The following is a 19,710-nucleotide window of genomic DNA, read 5'->3' as shown; positions in this document are numbered from 1 at the left end:
GTCAATTCGGTCAACCGATCTTGGTTTTTCTGCTTCTTTGATGATTTCTTCTACAGGTTTCGGTCTTCACACTTCCAAAACCAACAGTTTTTACATGTTAAAAGAGGAGAGAAGGAAGAGAAATTACCCTAGAGATCTTAAGCAAACTTTCACGACGAATTTCGGCCGCAAAATGGGATTGGGAGAGATGAGTTGTGGCTGAACGAGAGAGAGACCGGAATTGGAGAAGAGAGATGTGGTTGGGAGAGATGATGTTGTGGGAGAAAGATTTCGGTCAGTTTATATAGGGGGCGGGACCCAGAACAAATAGTCGGGGTTAGCAACCCCGACTGTTGTGTCACTTAGCCAATTTGTCAGTTCCCCAATTTGGGGTTGGACCACTCTTGGCTAAATGGTCAGGGTTGGGAACCCCGACCATTTCGAATTAAGCATTTCGAAATGGTCGGGGTTCCCAACCCTGACAAATTTAGCACATGCTAAATTAGTCAGGGTTTCGAACCCTGACTTGTTTAGCTGCCAAATTACAATAGGGTAGCGGGCGAGCTCCTAATTAGTTGGGGTTGACAACCCCGACTAATTAGGACAACGATTTTTTTAAATCGACTCACTTTCTGACCATGAGGTTAACGTGGCAAGAAAGTGGGTCGATTTTGGTAATAAAGTTTAAAGTGTGTCGAATTTTGGGAATAAATTTGGGAATTGGTTCAATTTAAAACTTTCATCTTTAGGCAAAACGTCCGTGGAGGTCCATGGATATTAGCCGGATATCATTTCAGTTCTTAATATTTAAGAGTTATCACCACCTTTAACCTAGGTCCTTTACACAAACTTCTATTAAATCTTATTGACATAACGATGATGTGACCTTGCTACGTCAAGAAATTTTTTTTTTTGGTGAAGGTCCAAGTTTCTCCTATCGTATAACTGCCACATTAATCGGAAACTAGTAAAATGACAAGTGTGTGTTGAACTTGGAATTTCACTAATATGCCGCGTCAACAATATTTAATAGAATTTTATTGAAAAGATCATTAGAGGTAACATTAGAGATCCAAGTGATGACTTCCATACATTACGGACCTAAATGATGTTTGGGCAATTTATGGGGGACCCTCAACTGAAGAAGTTTCGCCGAAATTAAGCACAAATTTATTTAACTAACTGGACTCTGCCCCGACCCGTTAAGGGCTGACGCAATTAGTTTTTCTTCACTCGCCCCCGTGCTCGCCGTCGAGCTTCATCCCCCGCGACAATGTCTTCTCTCCTCCCATCTCTCACCCTCTCTCCTCCTCATCGCCTCCACTCTCTCTCCTACAATTCCCCCTCATCTCTCACACAATCTCCCCCAACCTCTCTCTACAGACCCCCAACTCCTCAATTTCCACCAAAACCCAAAACCCTAACCCTAACACGATCCCCAAACCCCAAAACCCGCCTCGTTCCGCTCGCAATCAATGTCACAGCTGGAAACCCCGAAGACCCATCAAGGAAATTAGATATCAGTGGAGTTGCGGATCACGCACGCGAGCTGTTCGACAATTTGCCGCAGCCAGTGAAGAGCTTTCCGTGGAGCGAAACCCTTTGGAAGTTGATGGGGATTGTATTGGATCTCGCTGTTGAAGTCGGGAAGTACCTTTCGTTGCCGGTCTTGGCTTTGTCGCAGCTGAGCGAGATGTCTTATTGTGCCCATGAGAGGAAACTGGTGCTTGTTCCGATTCCTTTTCTTGTTGGCTTTGCTGTTGCTGGAGTGATGAAGGATACTGCAGCTGGAGTCTCTTCGGATCTTAAGGTTTGCATAATGGTTTTGGTAGATGTTTCGTCTTTATTAATGAAGATTTATGCATGCTGTAGTATAGTTGCAATAGGGGCTATGATGTTTTTGCACCCTTTTAATTTCTTGGTTCTAAAACAATATCATGCAACATTGTTATAAAAAAAATTAAAAAAAAACATTTGACCATTAGCACAATAATTTCTCTATGGCAATGTCAAAATAGTGTCACTAGGACCATATTATCACCAGAAAAACCAGCACCATTGACAGACGAGTTATTGACAAAATCCTTTATTATATTTATTATTGGAATGTTCAGAAGAACTATCATTGATTGAATATTCAGAAAGATAAGTTTCTAGTCTTGTAGATTATAGAAGTATCTGAACTTGTTGAAAAATACCTCTTTTTTCTAACGGGTATCTCTCTCTGGGGAACTGAGACAAAGGTGATAAACAGTCTTATTGCACTTATGACTGCCAGCTCTTTGACAATCCCCATTGTTCAATAAGGATTATTGAAGCATTCTCACATCGTATTTGAACTTAAAAAAGAGTTCGAGTTGAAGATAACAAAAGGATAAGAAAAGAAAAGCCGAAAGGTAATTTGTGGGTGATTCTTACAGATGGCATGACTCATTTCTTTATAAATACTTGTTGTCACGCCCTAGTTCCAAAAACTGTATAAGTTGGAACGTGAATCAGCTGACGACGCAACCTTACGGTCACATTCACGTCTCTTGATCATCCTATACACAAATATATAACAAGAAAATACATCGCAGAGCATGTAATTAAGATAGCAAAAGGAAGATACGGTTATGAATAAAGAGATCTCCAGATATACAGAGTTCAACTACATCTATCCACAATGAAAAACGAGAAAGAAATACATCATCATAGTCTAAAAAGGCCACACATGGCTGAAAGGGATGTTTGAACGAATAAACTACCTAAAATAACTGAAGCTGAAGGAAAGTATAAGATAAAATGGTGATCACTACTGTTGGGCCTGCTCCTCAAAATACTCTTGATCCTGCAAAGAAAGAATAATCCTCGAGTCTGGGGTGTGCAAACCCTAGAGGAGTCAAAAATCTCCCAATAAGCATGCAAAATGAGAAAATTGTGCATGTCTAGATATATGCAACAGATATAAAAGGAAAGATAAACTAAATTGAAGATGACCAAATTAAAGATACTAACTATAAAATATCAAGAAAACACTGTCACATATCATCCAAGCACTTCATATTTTATTATATGTTATTTGAATTAGAGGGAGAATATTCTCATGTATACAAATGGGTTTTTCCATAAACCGTTCCGGAAACATGGCTTCAAGTTAGGTATTGGCCTTTGGCCTTACATATATATAACTCAAGATATCTGATATGCGCATAAATCCACTTATATACCCTTTATATTCTCCGCCAATGCCCCTTTATTAAACCCTATATTTTTATCCGTTTATTAAAATGTCTGTGCGTGAAATGTTATGCACTAACCACAATTATGAGGAAACAACTTCCGTAGAATCATGAAAAATAGCCATGGTCTAGAACATGTCTAATTAAGATGGGTACACCATCTAGTTGGTGCTATAATAACAATAATAATAGTCAAGGAAAAATCTCACACCGGAATATTAATGTCAAGGGTGTAGCCATGCTATGATGACACACTTATGAATCATAGTTTGATGGAAGTTGTCTTCATGCACAATCGGTCCTATTAATGTCACTAGGTGATCAAACATATCATTAGGTAATCAAACATATCCTCATTCATCATAGCAAAAAGGAAAAATAAATAATTAGAGTAATTATTCAATATCAAACTGGGTCAACCAACCGGGTCTGGTTTAGTAGCTTAACAACTCAACAAAGCTGATTTTGGTGAGCTACAGACCCCAAACGGGTCTGGTTACGGATGGTGGCTTCGAACCGGGTCGTGTTTTAGTTCACAATAGACCTAAACCTATTTTTTTTGAAAATAGAAATGCCACGAGATTCGAATCCGAGACCGAAGGTATAATGTACAAGCCACATAACCACTAGGTCACAACAATTCCTCATGAAATTAGTAGCACTGGAAGCATATTAAAATCAAAGTTTTCAATTATTCGAAAAATCTCCAAAAATATAAATTAAGGATAGATCATCTTCTACTAAAGACTTTGAACCTTAAATTTCTACTTGTACAAAATTTATATAGCTGAAAATAATAAGAAAATTATAATACTATTAGCATCAACAGGGGAAAGGTTTGGAAAAAACTAGTTTAGTTAGACAACTATCCTAAATCTTAATAAAAAATTTTATGGTAGTTTAGCCGCTAAATATTCTGTAGGAAAACTCTTATATGTCAAAGAAAAAATTATTTTCTAATTGAAAAGATAATTATTATTTAGAAAAATAATATTATAAAAGTCTATATATATTTATTTCTTGTAATATAAGACTAGGATTTCAAAAAATTATAATCATACACCTCAGGGCCTACTCTTTAAAAACATTACAGAAACTAATCAATTAAAAAATACTTTTAGAAGAAAATATTTAAATGTATGGAGCAAAATTTTAATTTTAGACAATATTATTTAAACCATACTTTGTTTTTGTTGAAACATAGATACAATTATATTTTAGGATAGTTTTCTTTCTTTATTTATTTTTGTATGCTATATGTCTATGATCCTAGGAAACATACACCTCGGGTCAAATAAAACTCACAACTTGTATATTTAAACAAGGGGCATAACTTACAAAGGAAAAAAACTAGTAATTGATGGCCTAAAGTTTTAATAATCGAACAAAGTACGTTCATATTTGAAGAGTAAACTGCATCAAAGAATTTAACCAATAACCTCTACTTCAAAGATGAATCCATAGAAAGCTCTACGTGTAGTAACATTCATTAGGTCAAATTTCTGTACATATCATAGACAATGAATTTAAGCATGAGAACTTGAGAATCAATAATATAAACCTGGAGGGAAAACTTATACTACACTTAACTGACATAAATTCTAAAGTTTAGTGTACGTTAAACATGGAGAGAAAAACATATATACATATAAACCTTAGGGCTTGTTAGGATTTGCAACTAGTGAAAGGAAGTTATAAATTCTAAAGTTTAGTGTATGCTAAACATATGTAAATTCTAAAGTTTAGTGTACATTAAACATGGAAAGAAAAACATATATACATGTAAACCTTAGGGCTTGTTTGGATTTGCAACTAGTGAAGAAAAGTTATGGAAACTTAGGATAAGTTAAGTTAAGGGAATGTAAGGGAACATGTAAAATTTGTTTGAGAAATTAGTAAGGGGAATCAATGGGAACTTATTTCACTCCATTTGGAAAGTTTAATAAAGTGAAGGGAAGGGAAGTGAATATATGTAAACTTACATAAATAACTTTGCATGTTATTAAGTCATTAATTATTAGAAGTTAGATAGGGGGTAAATGGTCTTTCCATAATTATTTTTTTATTAGAAGTTACCTGAATTTCCCTTCACCCTAGTTACACCCTAAATTGGAGGGTAACAAGAACTTTATTTTTCTCCCCTCATCTACCATCTCTTCTTCCCATTACATAACATAAGTTAATTTCCAAACAAGGATAAAGATTCCCCTAACTTCTCTTACCCTTCATTATTCCCAATCCTAACAAGCCCTTAGGCTATGAAGGGAACCAAGAGAAAACAAACCTACTATGAACCTTACATAATAGCAAATCTCATTTGTTTCTGGTATTAGGATAATAAAAGTGATGAAAACTATCTACCACTATTCATCATGATCAGTAGAAATCACTGTTTTAAATATCGGCCGATAACCGATATTATCGGCCGAGTTATCGGATTTGGGAGCTCTCCGATAGGATAACTTGGATTTTTAATCGGTTATCGTTTTTGGCAAGTTATCGGGGAGTTATCGGCATTATCGGTACTTATCGGCCGATAAGTAAGGTTTTTTTATCGGGATTATCGGCCGATAAGTAAGGCTATGCAATCGAATAGTTTCATCGTGCAGTCAAGATGCAAGTTTTGCTTTCTATAATTGGTTAGTGATTCTAAACATGATGATTTACATTTTGGTATGTTTATATTTCATTATGCATGGTTAGATTATATTTTTCAGTTATTATATTATATATATACACCATTCTGTATATCACTCCGATAAATACTACTTATCCCCGATATATCCCCGATTTCCGCTATCCGATAAGGATTTTGGCCGTCCGATAAATCCCCGATAACCGATATTTAAAACCTTGGTAGAAATAAATACTATACTAGATTAAGTGATTATGGAAGATTAAAAATGATAGAAATGCTTGCCAAAAAAATATAATTTGAACTCTGAAATTGAACATTCCTATCTGTGCCCTGCATTTGAGTGCTCGGTCCTTCTCTGCTTCTTTTTTTCCATGAGGTGAAAGGAAATATCATGGAGAAAGATAAGATTAAAAAGGTACAAGTTTGTTATCGAGGAGATGGTTAGATATTTTCAGGCAATTGAGGGAATAGGTTGTTGAGATCTTTCTCTTTTCTTCCTCCTTTCAAAATATGATAAGATGGTTATGGGAATATCACAGAAACGTTTGTCTTTTTCCCCCCATGAGACGGGATAGTTGTAGATATCTGTTGGAGGATAAATAGGATAAGGATGATAAATTGTTAACAGGTTTGGGTTATATTGCTACTTGGGCCTTGAAAAAAAGTTCTAAAGAAAGATGGGCTAATAAATAAATAAATATATAAATTCATGGATAAATATTAACTCATCATCAAATTCCAAATTCTGGTTATTACACTTGTCTCGAGAGCCTATCCTTTGACAGTATACCTACATGTGGTTTGTGACTTTTTTAAGTTGCATATTTTTTTTCATAGTAGTTTGGGAAAGAACTTTATATGTTCTTTCATGTTGCAGATGATTATAGAAGATGATGCCATAAAGTGTTTTAAGTGCTAAAGTTGCATTCTTTGAGGTCCTCTTTGTCCTGAAATCGTCAAGAAGCAGTATATAAAAGGAAAGGACCAACAATGCAGGATCGGTAGGGGTGAGCATGCATTGGGCCAGGCCTGACAGGTGAATCAGCCCAGCTGGGTTTATGGCCTGGCCAGTTTGGGCCCGGACCAAGGTGGGTCATGATAGGTTAGGTTAAGAACTATGTTTCCGAGTCTGGGGCTGACCTAGCCTGGCCCATGGCTCGCATAGGGTCGAGCAAGGTCTGACTTGGCCTAATGTATTTCTCACAGTGGGTCATCCCGTGATCTTTTTTTTTAAAATTTTTTTTCTAATTTTTTCTAATTTTTCAGTTTCGACAGAAGAGAGCCGTTTGGGCTGTCTTTTTTAGGTAGTAAAAGCCTTGATTATGAATAATAGGGTGACAATTCGTTAAGTGCCGCTTAGACCAACTATTTTCTTTATGAAAAAAGTAATTAGCTATGAATACTTTATATAAGTCATTTTAATGGATTGGCAGCAAGCGAGACTTGCAGTTTGGCCTATATGATACATGCTATGGTTTATGGGCTTGATTTTTTTAAATGGGCTAATTGGTGTTTGGGTGGGCCATTTGTAGAATTTAATGAAAAAATTTGGACTGGTGGGTTGCTGTTAGAAATTTCAAAAATACTAGTATAGTGTACGTACTTTGCACGAGAGCATACTTATTTTGTTTTATGTTTTTTATTTTTTGTTAGTTGCAAAATAATAAAATGACTTGCATAGTAATATAAATTATGAACAAACAATTTTGTTTTAGTGAATAAATTATATGATTAAACTATGTATAAAGAACTGTATGATTAATTATTATAGTTTGGATAATTATTATTTATTCATAATTTATTAAAATAATTATCATATATTAAATAAATTATGTGTACTAAATAAATTATGTATAAAGAACTGTATGATTAATTATTATAGTTTGGATAATTATTATAATTTATTCAAATTATTATAGTTTGGATAATTATTATAATTTATTCATAATTTATTAAAATAATTATCATATATTAAATAATTTATTCTCTTTTAAATATAATAATTTTATACATAGCATACTTATAACACTTTTAGTAACTACATTTTAATTTAATAATTAGTTTATTATACTATTAGTAAATAATTTACTAAATTGTTTAATTATTAAATTATAGTATAATTTATTAATTTAAAAAACACTATTAAGATCATTATATTATTAATATTATTACAATTATAATAAATATAAATTATTTTTCGTACTATTATTATATTTTTAAAAGGCTAGTAAGATGGAAGGTAACAAGTAGTCCTTCATAAGAGGTGAAATCCTAAGGCACAAAATATAAGCCTAATGGATTTTTCTTATTTTTAATTTTTCTTGAATTTTTAATATTATGTGAAAGTAAATTAGGGATAGATTTTAAATTGTCTATGAAATAACACACTTAAATAATAAATTAATTTTGTGAGCAAAGGTTTCAAAAAAGAAAGGAAATGTATAATTAATAAGATGTGATATATAATTAGTGAATGATTAATTACAACCAATGACATATTTGAGAATTATCAAATCTAAAACGGTAAAAATGAAAATTAAAAGTTTTGACAAGGCAATCCTCTTTTATATGTAGTATAGATATATTACTATGACGTGTCTGGCCTGGTCGGGCTAGACCAGGTGGGATCACTAGGAGGTTGGGTCGGGCATGGGATGAGCTTACTTCTTTCTACGGTCGGGTTTGGAGTGTAACCCAGCCTGGCTCGGGCCCTGGTATGAATTGGGCCGGTATGGGCCCGGTTATTGTGGATCGAGCCGAGTTTTAACCCAATGTGTGTTGGGCCGGTTTGGCCCCCTAAGGATAGGTTTCACTAATATGTGTTTGAAATAGAGGTCTCTATCTCCATGGCCTGCATTATTTATTCTAGTTGAGAGAAAAATTATGCTATTAGCAAGAATTAAAAGTTAAAGATAACTGAAGGCTTATGTCAGTCACCACACTACAGAGATCAAGCCAAGATTGACAATTCACCTGTTGCAGAAGATTTTAGTGTCTTATAGAAAAGGATCAGGCTGATCAGCTGACTTACGAAATCCTTGAGCAAGTTGATACTAGTAGATGGCCTTATCAAGAACTCATATCCACTTTCTATGATATTACAAATGTATTATTGCCTATATATATGTATATGTATATGTGTGTGTGTGTGTGCGCGCGTGTGCGTGTGTAATATTTGAAAATTCATTTTTGTAGAAAGAAAATATGGAACCTCTCTAACCCATGTGTGCCACCATATTTATTAACCATCCTCTCAACTAAACAATGTCATATAGCTTGATAAGTGATAGTTGCCTTTTTATAGAAAGAAAATATAATGAACTTATAATAGATTCTTTGTTGGTTACAAAAGAATGGAGAAAAGTAACAGAAGAAAACCTGTAGTCTGTAAAGTTGAAAAACATTATTAGTTAAAACGAGAATAATAACTTCCAACTTCAGTACGGTTTCCTTTTTAATATGGAGGGGTTTAATCAGTAAAAGTCTGGACTCCCCTTAGTCAAAATGAGGTCCGTCAATGAGTTCAATGCAACAAGGACTAAATGCAATAATACTAAAAGCAACAATGAGTATATGCTTCTGAGAAAAAAGTGTGTTATTGAATAAAATAAAACTCTCCTAAAGTTTGTTCGCTCTGTTATTGAAGCTAAATTGAGTCAATAAAATCACCATTCCTATTGCGTTCATAATTCATACCGTGTCTATTCAAACAAGAGTGCAGACATGATTCACTATTTTGTATACCTCAAATGTGAGCAATACCACCCTTGATACGATTAGGAAACTACAGGCTTGATTTGAGCTTAAAATTGTCATAATCCACACTGTCCACTTTGTTTCAAAGCCTCTGGTTACATCATGCCGTTCAGAAAGCTCCATCTCATTCTATCTAATTGTTTTTGAAAAGCCTCTTGATGCAATAGTAGTGAGAGTTGAATTTTTCAGGTCTCTTCTGCATGTTTTTTGGTTTATGAAGAGGAGTCCAAGAACTTAGGTTATAAATGACTGTGAACTTGTGAATGATACAATGGTGGTCTAAAGGGTTAATTTTGGTTCGTGTCAGATTGATTTTCAAGACTAAACAACCATAATTTTGGGATTGCAATGAGAGAAAATGCGACAACCATAGAATATCAGGATTAAGATCTATGAAGGTTTTATGATCAAGAGGGATTTAAGAACAGATTCAGACTTGTGGTTTTGATTTGTTAGGATTTTTTTTTTAAAATGACCAGGCTAGGGAATGCTTTGCACCTTGATTTATATGTGTTTCATGCTAGGGAGGATGTTGCATCGTACCCCAGGTCCAGTTCTCATCATAAAGTAAAATTTAAACCTAAACTACAAGCTAATCACAAGCTAGATGGAAATGATTTTTTTATATAGATAGATATTGATTTTGACACATGCACTAATCCACTCATTCATGTGCCATGTGCTCGCAACATACACACGACAAACAATAGGATAACAATAGGCATCACAAGTTTGTGATGAACAATGAATCCATGGGCATGACAAAAATAATCTCGGTGGTCAAAATTGCGGTCATGGAGAAGGGGAACTTGTCTTGGAAAACAAAGTGGAGTGGTCAGCTAGCCAAAGGGTGAGAGGATGCTTCACGAGTCATTAGCAGTGAAGAGCTTGACATGAAACACTGCACTCGAGTGGGCTATCCATCGAGAAGAGAGGTTTCTCCCTTTGAGAGGAATCAAAATGCTTTTATTTTTAAATCTGAAAGGCTTTCCAATATGGCGTTTAGATGAAGGTGGTTCCAAGATAACATGGCAGAATTGTGAGTCACCTCTCTCATGTAGTTGTCATCCGTGGGGTTCACTGGCTGCCAGCTAAAAAGAAATTTAGCACTATGTCTATTGTATTGTCTGTGTAACACCCCAGAGCATCAGCAGAAAAATAATACGAGGTTAGGCAACATCGGCGACCCGTGTATGAAACAAGTTTCACATGTGTCAAGCCTGTGGGCTTCAATCATATAGCAATTCTCAAACTAGTACTTGCCAATGATAGAAGTTCTGAGCAAATCTACATAATACTGATCCTAAACACATGCTTAAAAGATGGTCTTATACCTGATCATTACATCTTTGTTGGCTATTTAAAGTATCAAAACAACGACTTCAAGCTATGGCATCTCCTAGAAATTATGTTGAATTGAAATCTACTTGTATCATAGCCATGTGGAATCTTAAAAAAGCGAAAAACGACGAGGTGAGCTAAAGCTCTAAGCACATTATTCTACACTAGTGAGTTTGAATAACTTCATAGAATAACTCAATAACCATATCGATCTTTATGATGTTGGTACTTACTAATGTTTCAAATCAATCTTCCAAATTATGCAAGAATAGATAAAAGCACTTGTAACATATGCTAGGAAAAATAATATAAAATTCAATCATTCCAAAATAAAAGCTTATCGTATGTCATTTGTTATGATTCTTATGAACCACTTTTATGATTCCATAATATCACAAGAATATCGAGTATACCAAATCGTGCATAGAAGATGATTGTCCATTTCTTAATCATTTCATTAATCACTTGGAAGACATTGATTCTCTATAAACATATAATTTGTAAATTCCTCTTAGTCCTAGCGGTCACATTAAGGCTACAAATTATTGCCCAGCAGCATAGAATGCGAGTACTCATCACTTAATAGTGTTTCTTGGAAATAGAATGCATAATATTGCCAGTTTGCTAAATGACCACTTTAGTTAATCCAAAAGGGCCACACCACTTGTGCCAAATAAAGGACATCGCTTGTGCTGGTAAGGCCACATCAGTTCTATCGATTAGGTCGCTTCACATTTACTGATAAGGCCACATCACTTGTGCCGATAAGGCCACTTCGCTTGTACCGGTAAGACTACATCACTTTTGCTGGTAAGACAGTATTACTTTTGCCAATAAAGCCACTTCATTTTTACAATAAGATCATTTCACTTTTGCCAATAAGACCGCTTAACTTTTGCTAATAAGGCCACATCACTTATGCCCAGAAGGTCACATCACTTGTGTCGAGAAGGCTACATCACTTATGCTAATAATTACGCATTCACATCACTTATGCACATCATTTGCTCAAAATTGAGTAAAACACTTTCAAACTAATGATGAATATAAATCACAAAATCAATTAACCAAGTTATGAAAAATTAAATTTTGCTTTACTGTTGCACTTTCCGAACTCAAATCAATGATAAACCTTTAAATCTATAGAACTTTCAATAACGCATTTCAGTCTTTTGCATTTTCTCCACTATCACGAAAATAGAAAAGAATATTTTGTTTAGTGATAACACATGGATAATGTGAACTCTTAACATTTTACCTAAGTACTATTAATATCAAAACTCAATCGCATGAGCAAACACTTTGAGGTTGATGATGAGCATAAGAACTCATAATAACAATAACAATGTTCAAGAAATTCACTTTTATTAATTTTTCTCTTAATATCAAATTACAGAAACTCATGTAATGTCCGTAACATTGTCAAAAACAAACTCAAATCCCTTTCTTTCTCAAATATCTTGAGATAAAACAAAATTCATATATATTAAAGAAGATGGACACTTATCACTTTCATTTACTATTTCACTTAGAAATATTGAATCCAAAAAAAAAAAAGCATATGGAAGCTATCAATAATTCTTTCTCAAGATCATTAAGTAAAATAATCTCATTTCACAATATATAGCATATTCACTCACACTTTTAAATTTATGAATAAAGGAAAAAAACGTAGGATAGTGATTATTTTTGTGGCAACAATGACAAATTATCAAATGACATATATTTCTTATGTAATTTGTTTCGAAAATAACTAGTGAGAACAATGCAATTACCTTCTAAGGTTTGTACGTTCAATCCATAGTTACATAAGAATTGTAAGATGGTACAATGGGGGATCTAGGGAATTGCGCAACTATGGTTCAATCTGGTCATTTGATCTCAGTAAGGCTCTTTAGTATAAACTTGAAGTTATTATGAATAAATCAACTTTTACTATAAATCAACCATTCTATGTCCATATTAGTTCAAACAGTAGTCAAGACTTATAAAAGAGCTATACAAATATCTCTTCTTATTCTTAGAAATCTATTCACATTAAAAGGTCTTCAATCATTTTGGACCTTCATGAAGACTCTCAAAAATTTCAGGGGACTTAACCAATGTAGAGCAAAACCCGTTCTGAAACCCGTTGTAACCTGTTTCGACACTAACGAAGCCAAAGTGTTATAAAACTCGGACAAAAAGCCCATGTTTGCATTTAACATAGACAATAACAATGAAAGTGCGTTTTATCTGTGTTACGTTAAGCGTTATTTAACGCCTTGTTAAATTGAGTTAAATGGATGAGATTTGGATGCATGGCGATATCTCTACTCTTCAAATCAGTGTCACGACTCACGCTAACCTAAATAAGTTCCTAATCAAATTCCTGACTATAATTTTATACACGTGAAACATCCTAGCGGTCTCTCCGACCCTATCTCCAGTGCCTCCCTCATATATTCTTCCTCCTCTCACGCCTTTGACATAAAAGAGAACCTCCTCATCTCTTCTACCTCTCGCGCCTTCCACAAAGATGAAACCTCTATCTTCACTGTCGACAAGGCTTCTTCTAGTCCCTCCTCGGCTCTCGCATCTCCTCTTGCCAACGAAGATAATCCTAACCTCATCTCCACTTCCGGTGCTTCTCCAACTTCTAAACCCTACCCCTCTCGACGAAGATGAATCTTAATCCTAACTCCTCTTCTAGCCCTGCCCCATATTTGAAATTTTTTATAATTCTAATTATTAAAGTCATTATGAACAATTTGTATTTATAAAATATTTAAATAATTAGCAAACGAAAGAACCAACATTATGCATTATATTTTTTTGTGTTTTTCCAATTAACCCTTAACAAGAGGTAGAGCGTTACATTGGGCGTTATCGTTATTTTCAACATTGGTCTTAACGAATTTTCCATTCAAATATTTAATCTTTATACAAACGATCCTTTGCCCTCTTTCTATTTTTTTTTTGTCACAATGACCACCTCCCGTGGCCTAAGATCGGTTGTGGTGGCTAGACGATGGTGGAGGCATTGCCAGCCACCGGAGATAGCCGCTGGCGAGGCCTCATCGGGAAAGATCTCCCTTTTTCCTTTGTAACTTTTTCCTACAAAATCCATCAAATAAATTTACGGTTTTATATACATTTAATCAACATTGTTTTCTCATGGATTCAATTGGAGTTTAGTGAGGAGCATGGTGTTTAGTTTTATTGAGGAGAAAGATAATACATTGCGTTAAAGTTCCAGCTGTCTCTCTTTCTCCTCTTCTTCTCTTCTTCCTCTTTCTCATACCTCCTCAATATCTCAGATGAAAGGATGAGAGAGAGGAATTTGGTGGTTTTTTGCTTAATGTGTGGAGGAGGCTAGACAAATGTCATTTGCCACCCCTTTGCCCAATAATCCTCTGCCATTTGACTCATGTCCATTGTCCAAAATAAAATTGTGAGCAACCAGTGCATGCAGTGGAGGCTAGGAAAAATGCTAAGGTCCCCTCAACATTTTTAGATTGCACTAAGCTCTCCTTATCACCAAGACAATTAATATGATAGTTTAGCTTGTTAAGGAAAAGGAGAATAGTTAGGGTCACCACAGTTTGCTTCAACCGAATGCGCTGGTTCTCTCTTTTTTTTTTTGCCCCTTTCCTTCCTTCTTTACAACTCTTCGAGCTCAAGCTTCTTGCTCCAGTTTTTCCGCCCTTCCAAAATCATGCGTTTACCTTCTTAAATCATGCTATATCCTTAGGGAACATGTTATTTGTCTTTAATTGGCAAAATATAGTGACACTGTGTGTTTTTTCTATTAGGAAGGAGGATTTCCATGGCATTTGCTTCTAATTGCATTATTCTTCGTACTGCTCAAATTGCCTGGCCCATATTACCCATATTGGGGTCGCTTGTTGATTCCTCACTTTGCTAATGGTGGGCTGTGGAGGAGTATTTGGCTTGCTTTCATATGGTATAAACGGACTCAAAGCTTGCCTCTTGGTGATGATAAATATTAGTAGCATCAAAGGTACTTCTTATTACTTTTTTTCTTTTTTGTGTTTTCTTTTGTTTTCTTAGAGGCAATGGTGGTGAGGTACGTCTTGATCTCATATTTTTGGAGATTTATAAGGATGAACTTGTTCTGTAAACCGTATTTGTCAGGCATAATTGTAATGTGCTGTGAATTTCTCCTGACCAAAAGCAGATGAAATACTTAAGCTTCAGAACCAGCACCTAATGTGTAGCCTATTGGACCGCAAAGCTGCATCTTTCGACTTAGGTTATGAATCTTTATGAACAACATTTCTTTGACTATGAATATTCACATTTCCTCCCGTTCTACAAACAACAGCAGTTCTTTTATGGATTTTACCAGCAATGTTCACCAGTGGAATCAAAAGTAAGTAGCATAGATAAACTTTTACTAGCTTCAGAGAAGAACATTCTTCAAGCAATTCTTTAAAGCAAGAGTAATTCTTCAACTTTTACATACCGATTGAGAGCTCTGAAGCCTTTATCTTTGTTTCATATTTGTTAGTGGGGTTAATGCCTGGTCACATGCTATCTACCAATATCCAAATTTTCCTGTGAACAATGAGGTGGATAACTTCTCTTCCTCTCTATGAAAATTCCTCTTAACATACTTGCTTATGCTTTCAACCTGTCGACTATTCTCCTTCAATGAGATGTTCCAAACTAGAGGGCATTTTGCTTTTAAGATTCATGGAATTGGCGCCTGAATCACTAGCCCGAGATTATCACAGAACTTCAGAAATCTGTTGTGCTTTCGTATTGTATGGAGCATCCTTCCTGTACATGCATTCCCCTCCTTTTCTAAGTACTAGATGGCAAAGAACGCATTCTACTTCAAATTTTTGTGAATTTTGATTTTATCTGTGAGGGGAGCCTGTGGATTTTATATTACATGTCGATTAATTTATACAACCTAGTGTTGATCTCAAAGAATGTTGAAGGATTCAAACTAGGTGTCCATATGGGATCTCATTCTTACCTTAGATCATGGGAAATTTGGGATATGAGGAGAACAAAACGTTCACGGCTAGTTAGTGAATAGTGATAGGTTTTGGTGTTGTTCTCTTTAAGTTGCATCAAGCTCTTTTGGCATAGTTATAGAAGCTTTGTATGCTTTCTGAACTGTATGGAACCATTTTCCCCTCTTGTGGGATGCTCATCTTAAAACGTAGAGATTGTACTTCCATCTGGTAGTGTTTTATGTAGAACATAGTTTGCCTTTTTTCTCCCTTGTTCATCTAGTCTCATCTCTAGCAACTTATTCCAGGTTAATTTGGCCAATAGTTACTTCCCTGCTCTTTTTCTTGCATATTCTCTCTCTTTGGTTATCTATTTATCCAAATTTAGTTTCGAAGCCTGAAAGGAAATTATGTTAAACAGCACACACGGATATTTGATAGTTTGTATAGCATTGCTATTACGCAGCTTTACTCCGGCAAAAGTAAGATTATATAGGGATATTCAAATACACTGCTTAACACTCAGTACCATGATCTCTGAGCCTAACATCTTTTATTTCTTGTATCCTTATACTAACCCTATAAGGTTTATTCATAGCAGATGTGGGAAGCTTTTTGTAGGATTGTCAATTGTATATGTTATATTTTAGACATCAGATGAGATGTTCTTCTCACCTCGTAGAGCTATTGTTAAATATGTGGCTTTAAATATGGGCTGATTTCTTGAAAGTTAAGGGTGCAATATTAAGGGTTCTGTGCCATGGCAATGCTATTAAGAAGCCTGCATTTGCGGGCATCAGAACTTGATAGAAAAAATAAACTTTATATTATTTTAATGTGGAAGGTGTTCAGATATATTATCTTTCAGAAGGATCGTTGCCAAAATGAGGTATGATGTGAAGGGGCTCTTTCTTAGATCCTGACTGCATCTTTGCATTACTGTTTTATGCTCTGGTACCCAACTTTATTCTAGCTGCACTGGTCACACTGGCAACCACACTAAACCACATCTACTAAGAACAATTTTGATCCAAGTTCATAACTTTTAGTTTGCAACTTCACTACTTGGAACTGGTCCAGTTTTATCATGGCCTGATTTTGGCCAATAATTAGAGTGAAAATAATTTAGGTGGGTGCTGGTATGAAATAAACCATATCATATTTGGTCCAAAAATATTGCGAGAAAGAAAAAAGAATTAAGGCATTCCAACTGAATCTAACTGAAACTTGAATCAAGTGAAAAATAGCCAAGTGTTACTTCAAAACCAGTTTTAGTTGAAAATAGCCAAACTAAGATTGACTTAAAACTAATTATATGAAAATAAGTTTATATTTATCGAGATCAAGTATAACTAGACCAGCACCATCTTTTTTAGTTACAATTGCCAAACAGACCCTTAATTCTTCTTAAAAGCCAGGACCCTTCTAGCTCACCCCTACGGAGGAGCTTTTGCGACACCAATGACCTCCAAGAAATATGCAAAATTTTGATATTTGTACAAATCTTTGTCATAATGATTTAGCACCTCACCTTACTCATTTTCTTGCAATGGTTTGGAATGATCTTATTTCACAATCGGACTTATGCTTGTTTATCGTTCTAGGTTTTAAATATTAAGTATGATCAGGATTGCTTCAGATGGGGGTATCTCATATTGTATAGTGGAGATTGGATGGTATATCAGTAATATAAGCTCAATATCATGTTCATATCGAATTATATATATTATCTTTTGTTCTAGATGCCATGTACCTAATATAAAAGTATTAAAGGTGCACTGTCACAAATATAACCTTGGCAGGTACCTCCACAGCTACTGGAGCACTTACAATCTTCAAGGCTTAGAATTGCCTATAATTTTTTAAAATACTGCATATGCTTACTCGTGTAGAATTGGTTGAATGAAAAAGAAAAGCAGTAAAGAGGAGCCAATTCAGTACAGGAAGTGGGAGGAACCTTCTCTTAAAGAGTTAGGTTTAGGTTGCGCTTGCTAGGTTTCCTTTGTTTAGGTCATGTTTTGAGGCAGGCTACTGCTAACCTAGGTAAACCGTCGATAGTAGCCATAGCAATCCATGGCATGCGTATTGTATTAATTGAGAGGCAGATTGAAATTCAAGTTGCAAATTTTGTTTTGATGCAATCAACTTCCTTTCTGCTCTTCTGATTTAGAGCAGCAGGCGCAAATATAGTCGGCAACTTTCTCCATGATTCTCAACAAGTACATACAGATTATTTTCGTGCCTTTGCATTTCATCATGCATCTTGCACGAAGAATCATAGGCTTGCGTCTAGGTATTTCCTTTATCTTTACTTCTTTCCCCTTCTTCCGAAAATACTCATTATGGATTTAGGTTTTTGCACTTGAATTCAGTAGCCCGTATTTCCATCAGGTTGATTGTGGATTCAGATCACATTACTAATGTGAACCCACAGTGGCTAACAAAAACGGAAAAGGAGCCAGTCGAAACTTTGTCCTTAACGTTTACAAAAAAGTGTGTTGATCTCTATTAGGCGTCATGTGCTTCAATTATTAGCGACATATTCGTTATATGACCGGTGATTTGTACTAAATTTATTACATTGACCATCAGGGCCCGCCTTGTTATCAATAATTGCATGAAAATTTTTGATTATGACTTTTGAGGCTGCTTACTGGCGTGCGCTTGGTTTTACATCTGGATATTTTATCAGGAGATGGACTGGAGATTCAGCAGAATCGCTGTTTAGCCTACTTTATGTGTGCAAATTGAATCTATCAGAAACTTACATATATTTATCGGTGTTAATATCAATTCACATGCTATGGGGGTTGTTTATAGGTGTCTTTCGTATATGTATTGGTTTCCTCTAGTTGAGTATGCCTATATTTGGGATTATAATTATCTTTGGATCCGGAATCTGTACTCTGTTAGGATGACGTGAGTTCAAACACCAGACCAATGTGAATCTACGCACAGTTAGGATGAATGTGAGTTCAAACGCAGGACGAAGGTGAATACAGAGCGGCTCGCTGAGCGGAAAAGGCGCGAGGGCCTTCAAATTTTGGCTCCTTTATCTTCGAAACTGAAAGGGGGTCAATCTGTATCATGTGTAATGTGCTTTAATGATTAGTAAAATGTTATTATCTTTATTTAATTTATCGCATCGACTGCTTTTGACCTGTAGTTGGGACTCAGTAACTAAGAATGATTTGTACGAGGACAAATTTTCAATTTCGACCTATTTAGAACATTTATTGCACAAGTGAACCCCTTTTATACATATTTTTCAAATTCGACTCAGTTTCAGCCACTTGGTTGAAGCTGGGTCGAATTTGAAAAAAAAAAACTTACAAACTTCACGGGACTTGAATTGGATCAGAATTTGAAAAAAAAAAACATACAAACTTCACGGGACTTGAAGTCCCGTGAAGTTTGTAAGTTTTCTTTTTTCAAATTTGACTCTGTTTAAGCTATATGGTTGAAACTGAGTCAAATTTGAAAAATAAGTATAAAATATGTCGATTTTTGCAATTAAGTTTGCAAATAGGTCGAAATTAAAAATTTGTCCTTTGGTATGATGAATGTGCTATTTGTATTGGGTACTTTCTTCCATGTACCTACTTTACATTCTCTAGTAAAATTTTTTTTAAAAAAAAATAGAGTTTATAGTTCGTTTTTCATTTTTTTTCGATGCATGAGATGGCAAGTAGAAGGATCCAAATGTAAGTCTCTGAAAAAAAAGGGAATATAATTGTTGTCTTTGTGAGTTCAAAGTATACTCACGTATTCCTCCTCACTCTTTGCATTTATATCCATATTTTCGAGT

At 35.1% G+C, this 19,710-nt stretch overlaps 1 protein-coding gene across 5 annotated transcripts; it reads left to right on the top strand.

Moving 5' to 3' along the window:
• LOC109848636 lies at positions 1,157 to 19,063 on the top strand. Of its 5 annotated transcripts, none has more exons than XM_020418249.1 (3): positions 1,157 to 1,789; positions 14,730 to 14,938; positions 18,816 to 19,063. In XM_020418249.1, the coding sequence occupies exons 1-2, from the start codon at positions 1,253 to 1,255 to the stop codon at positions 14,925 to 14,927; spliced, it is 735 nt and encodes a 244-aa protein (XP_020273838.1). In that variant the 5' UTR covers positions 1,157 to 1,252; the 3' UTR covers positions 14,928 to 14,938; positions 18,816 to 19,063. The 5 variants fall into 5 exon arrangements, with proteins under 5 accessions (XP_020273838.1, XP_020273839.1, XP_020273840.1 ...); XM_020418250.1 differs by having other exon boundaries at positions 18,595 to 19,063; XM_020418251.1 differs by having other exon boundaries at positions 18,495 to 19,063.

Source organism: Asparagus officinalis, chromosome 7, assembly GCF_001876935.1.
Source record: "Asparagus officinalis chromosome 7, Aspof.V1, whole genome shotgun sequence".
In the NCBI taxonomy this organism is placed as follows: domain Eukaryota; kingdom Viridiplantae; phylum Streptophyta; class Magnoliopsida; order Asparagales; family Asparagaceae; genus Asparagus; species Asparagus officinalis.
This window is presented reverse-complemented; position numbering and strand designations above follow the sequence as displayed.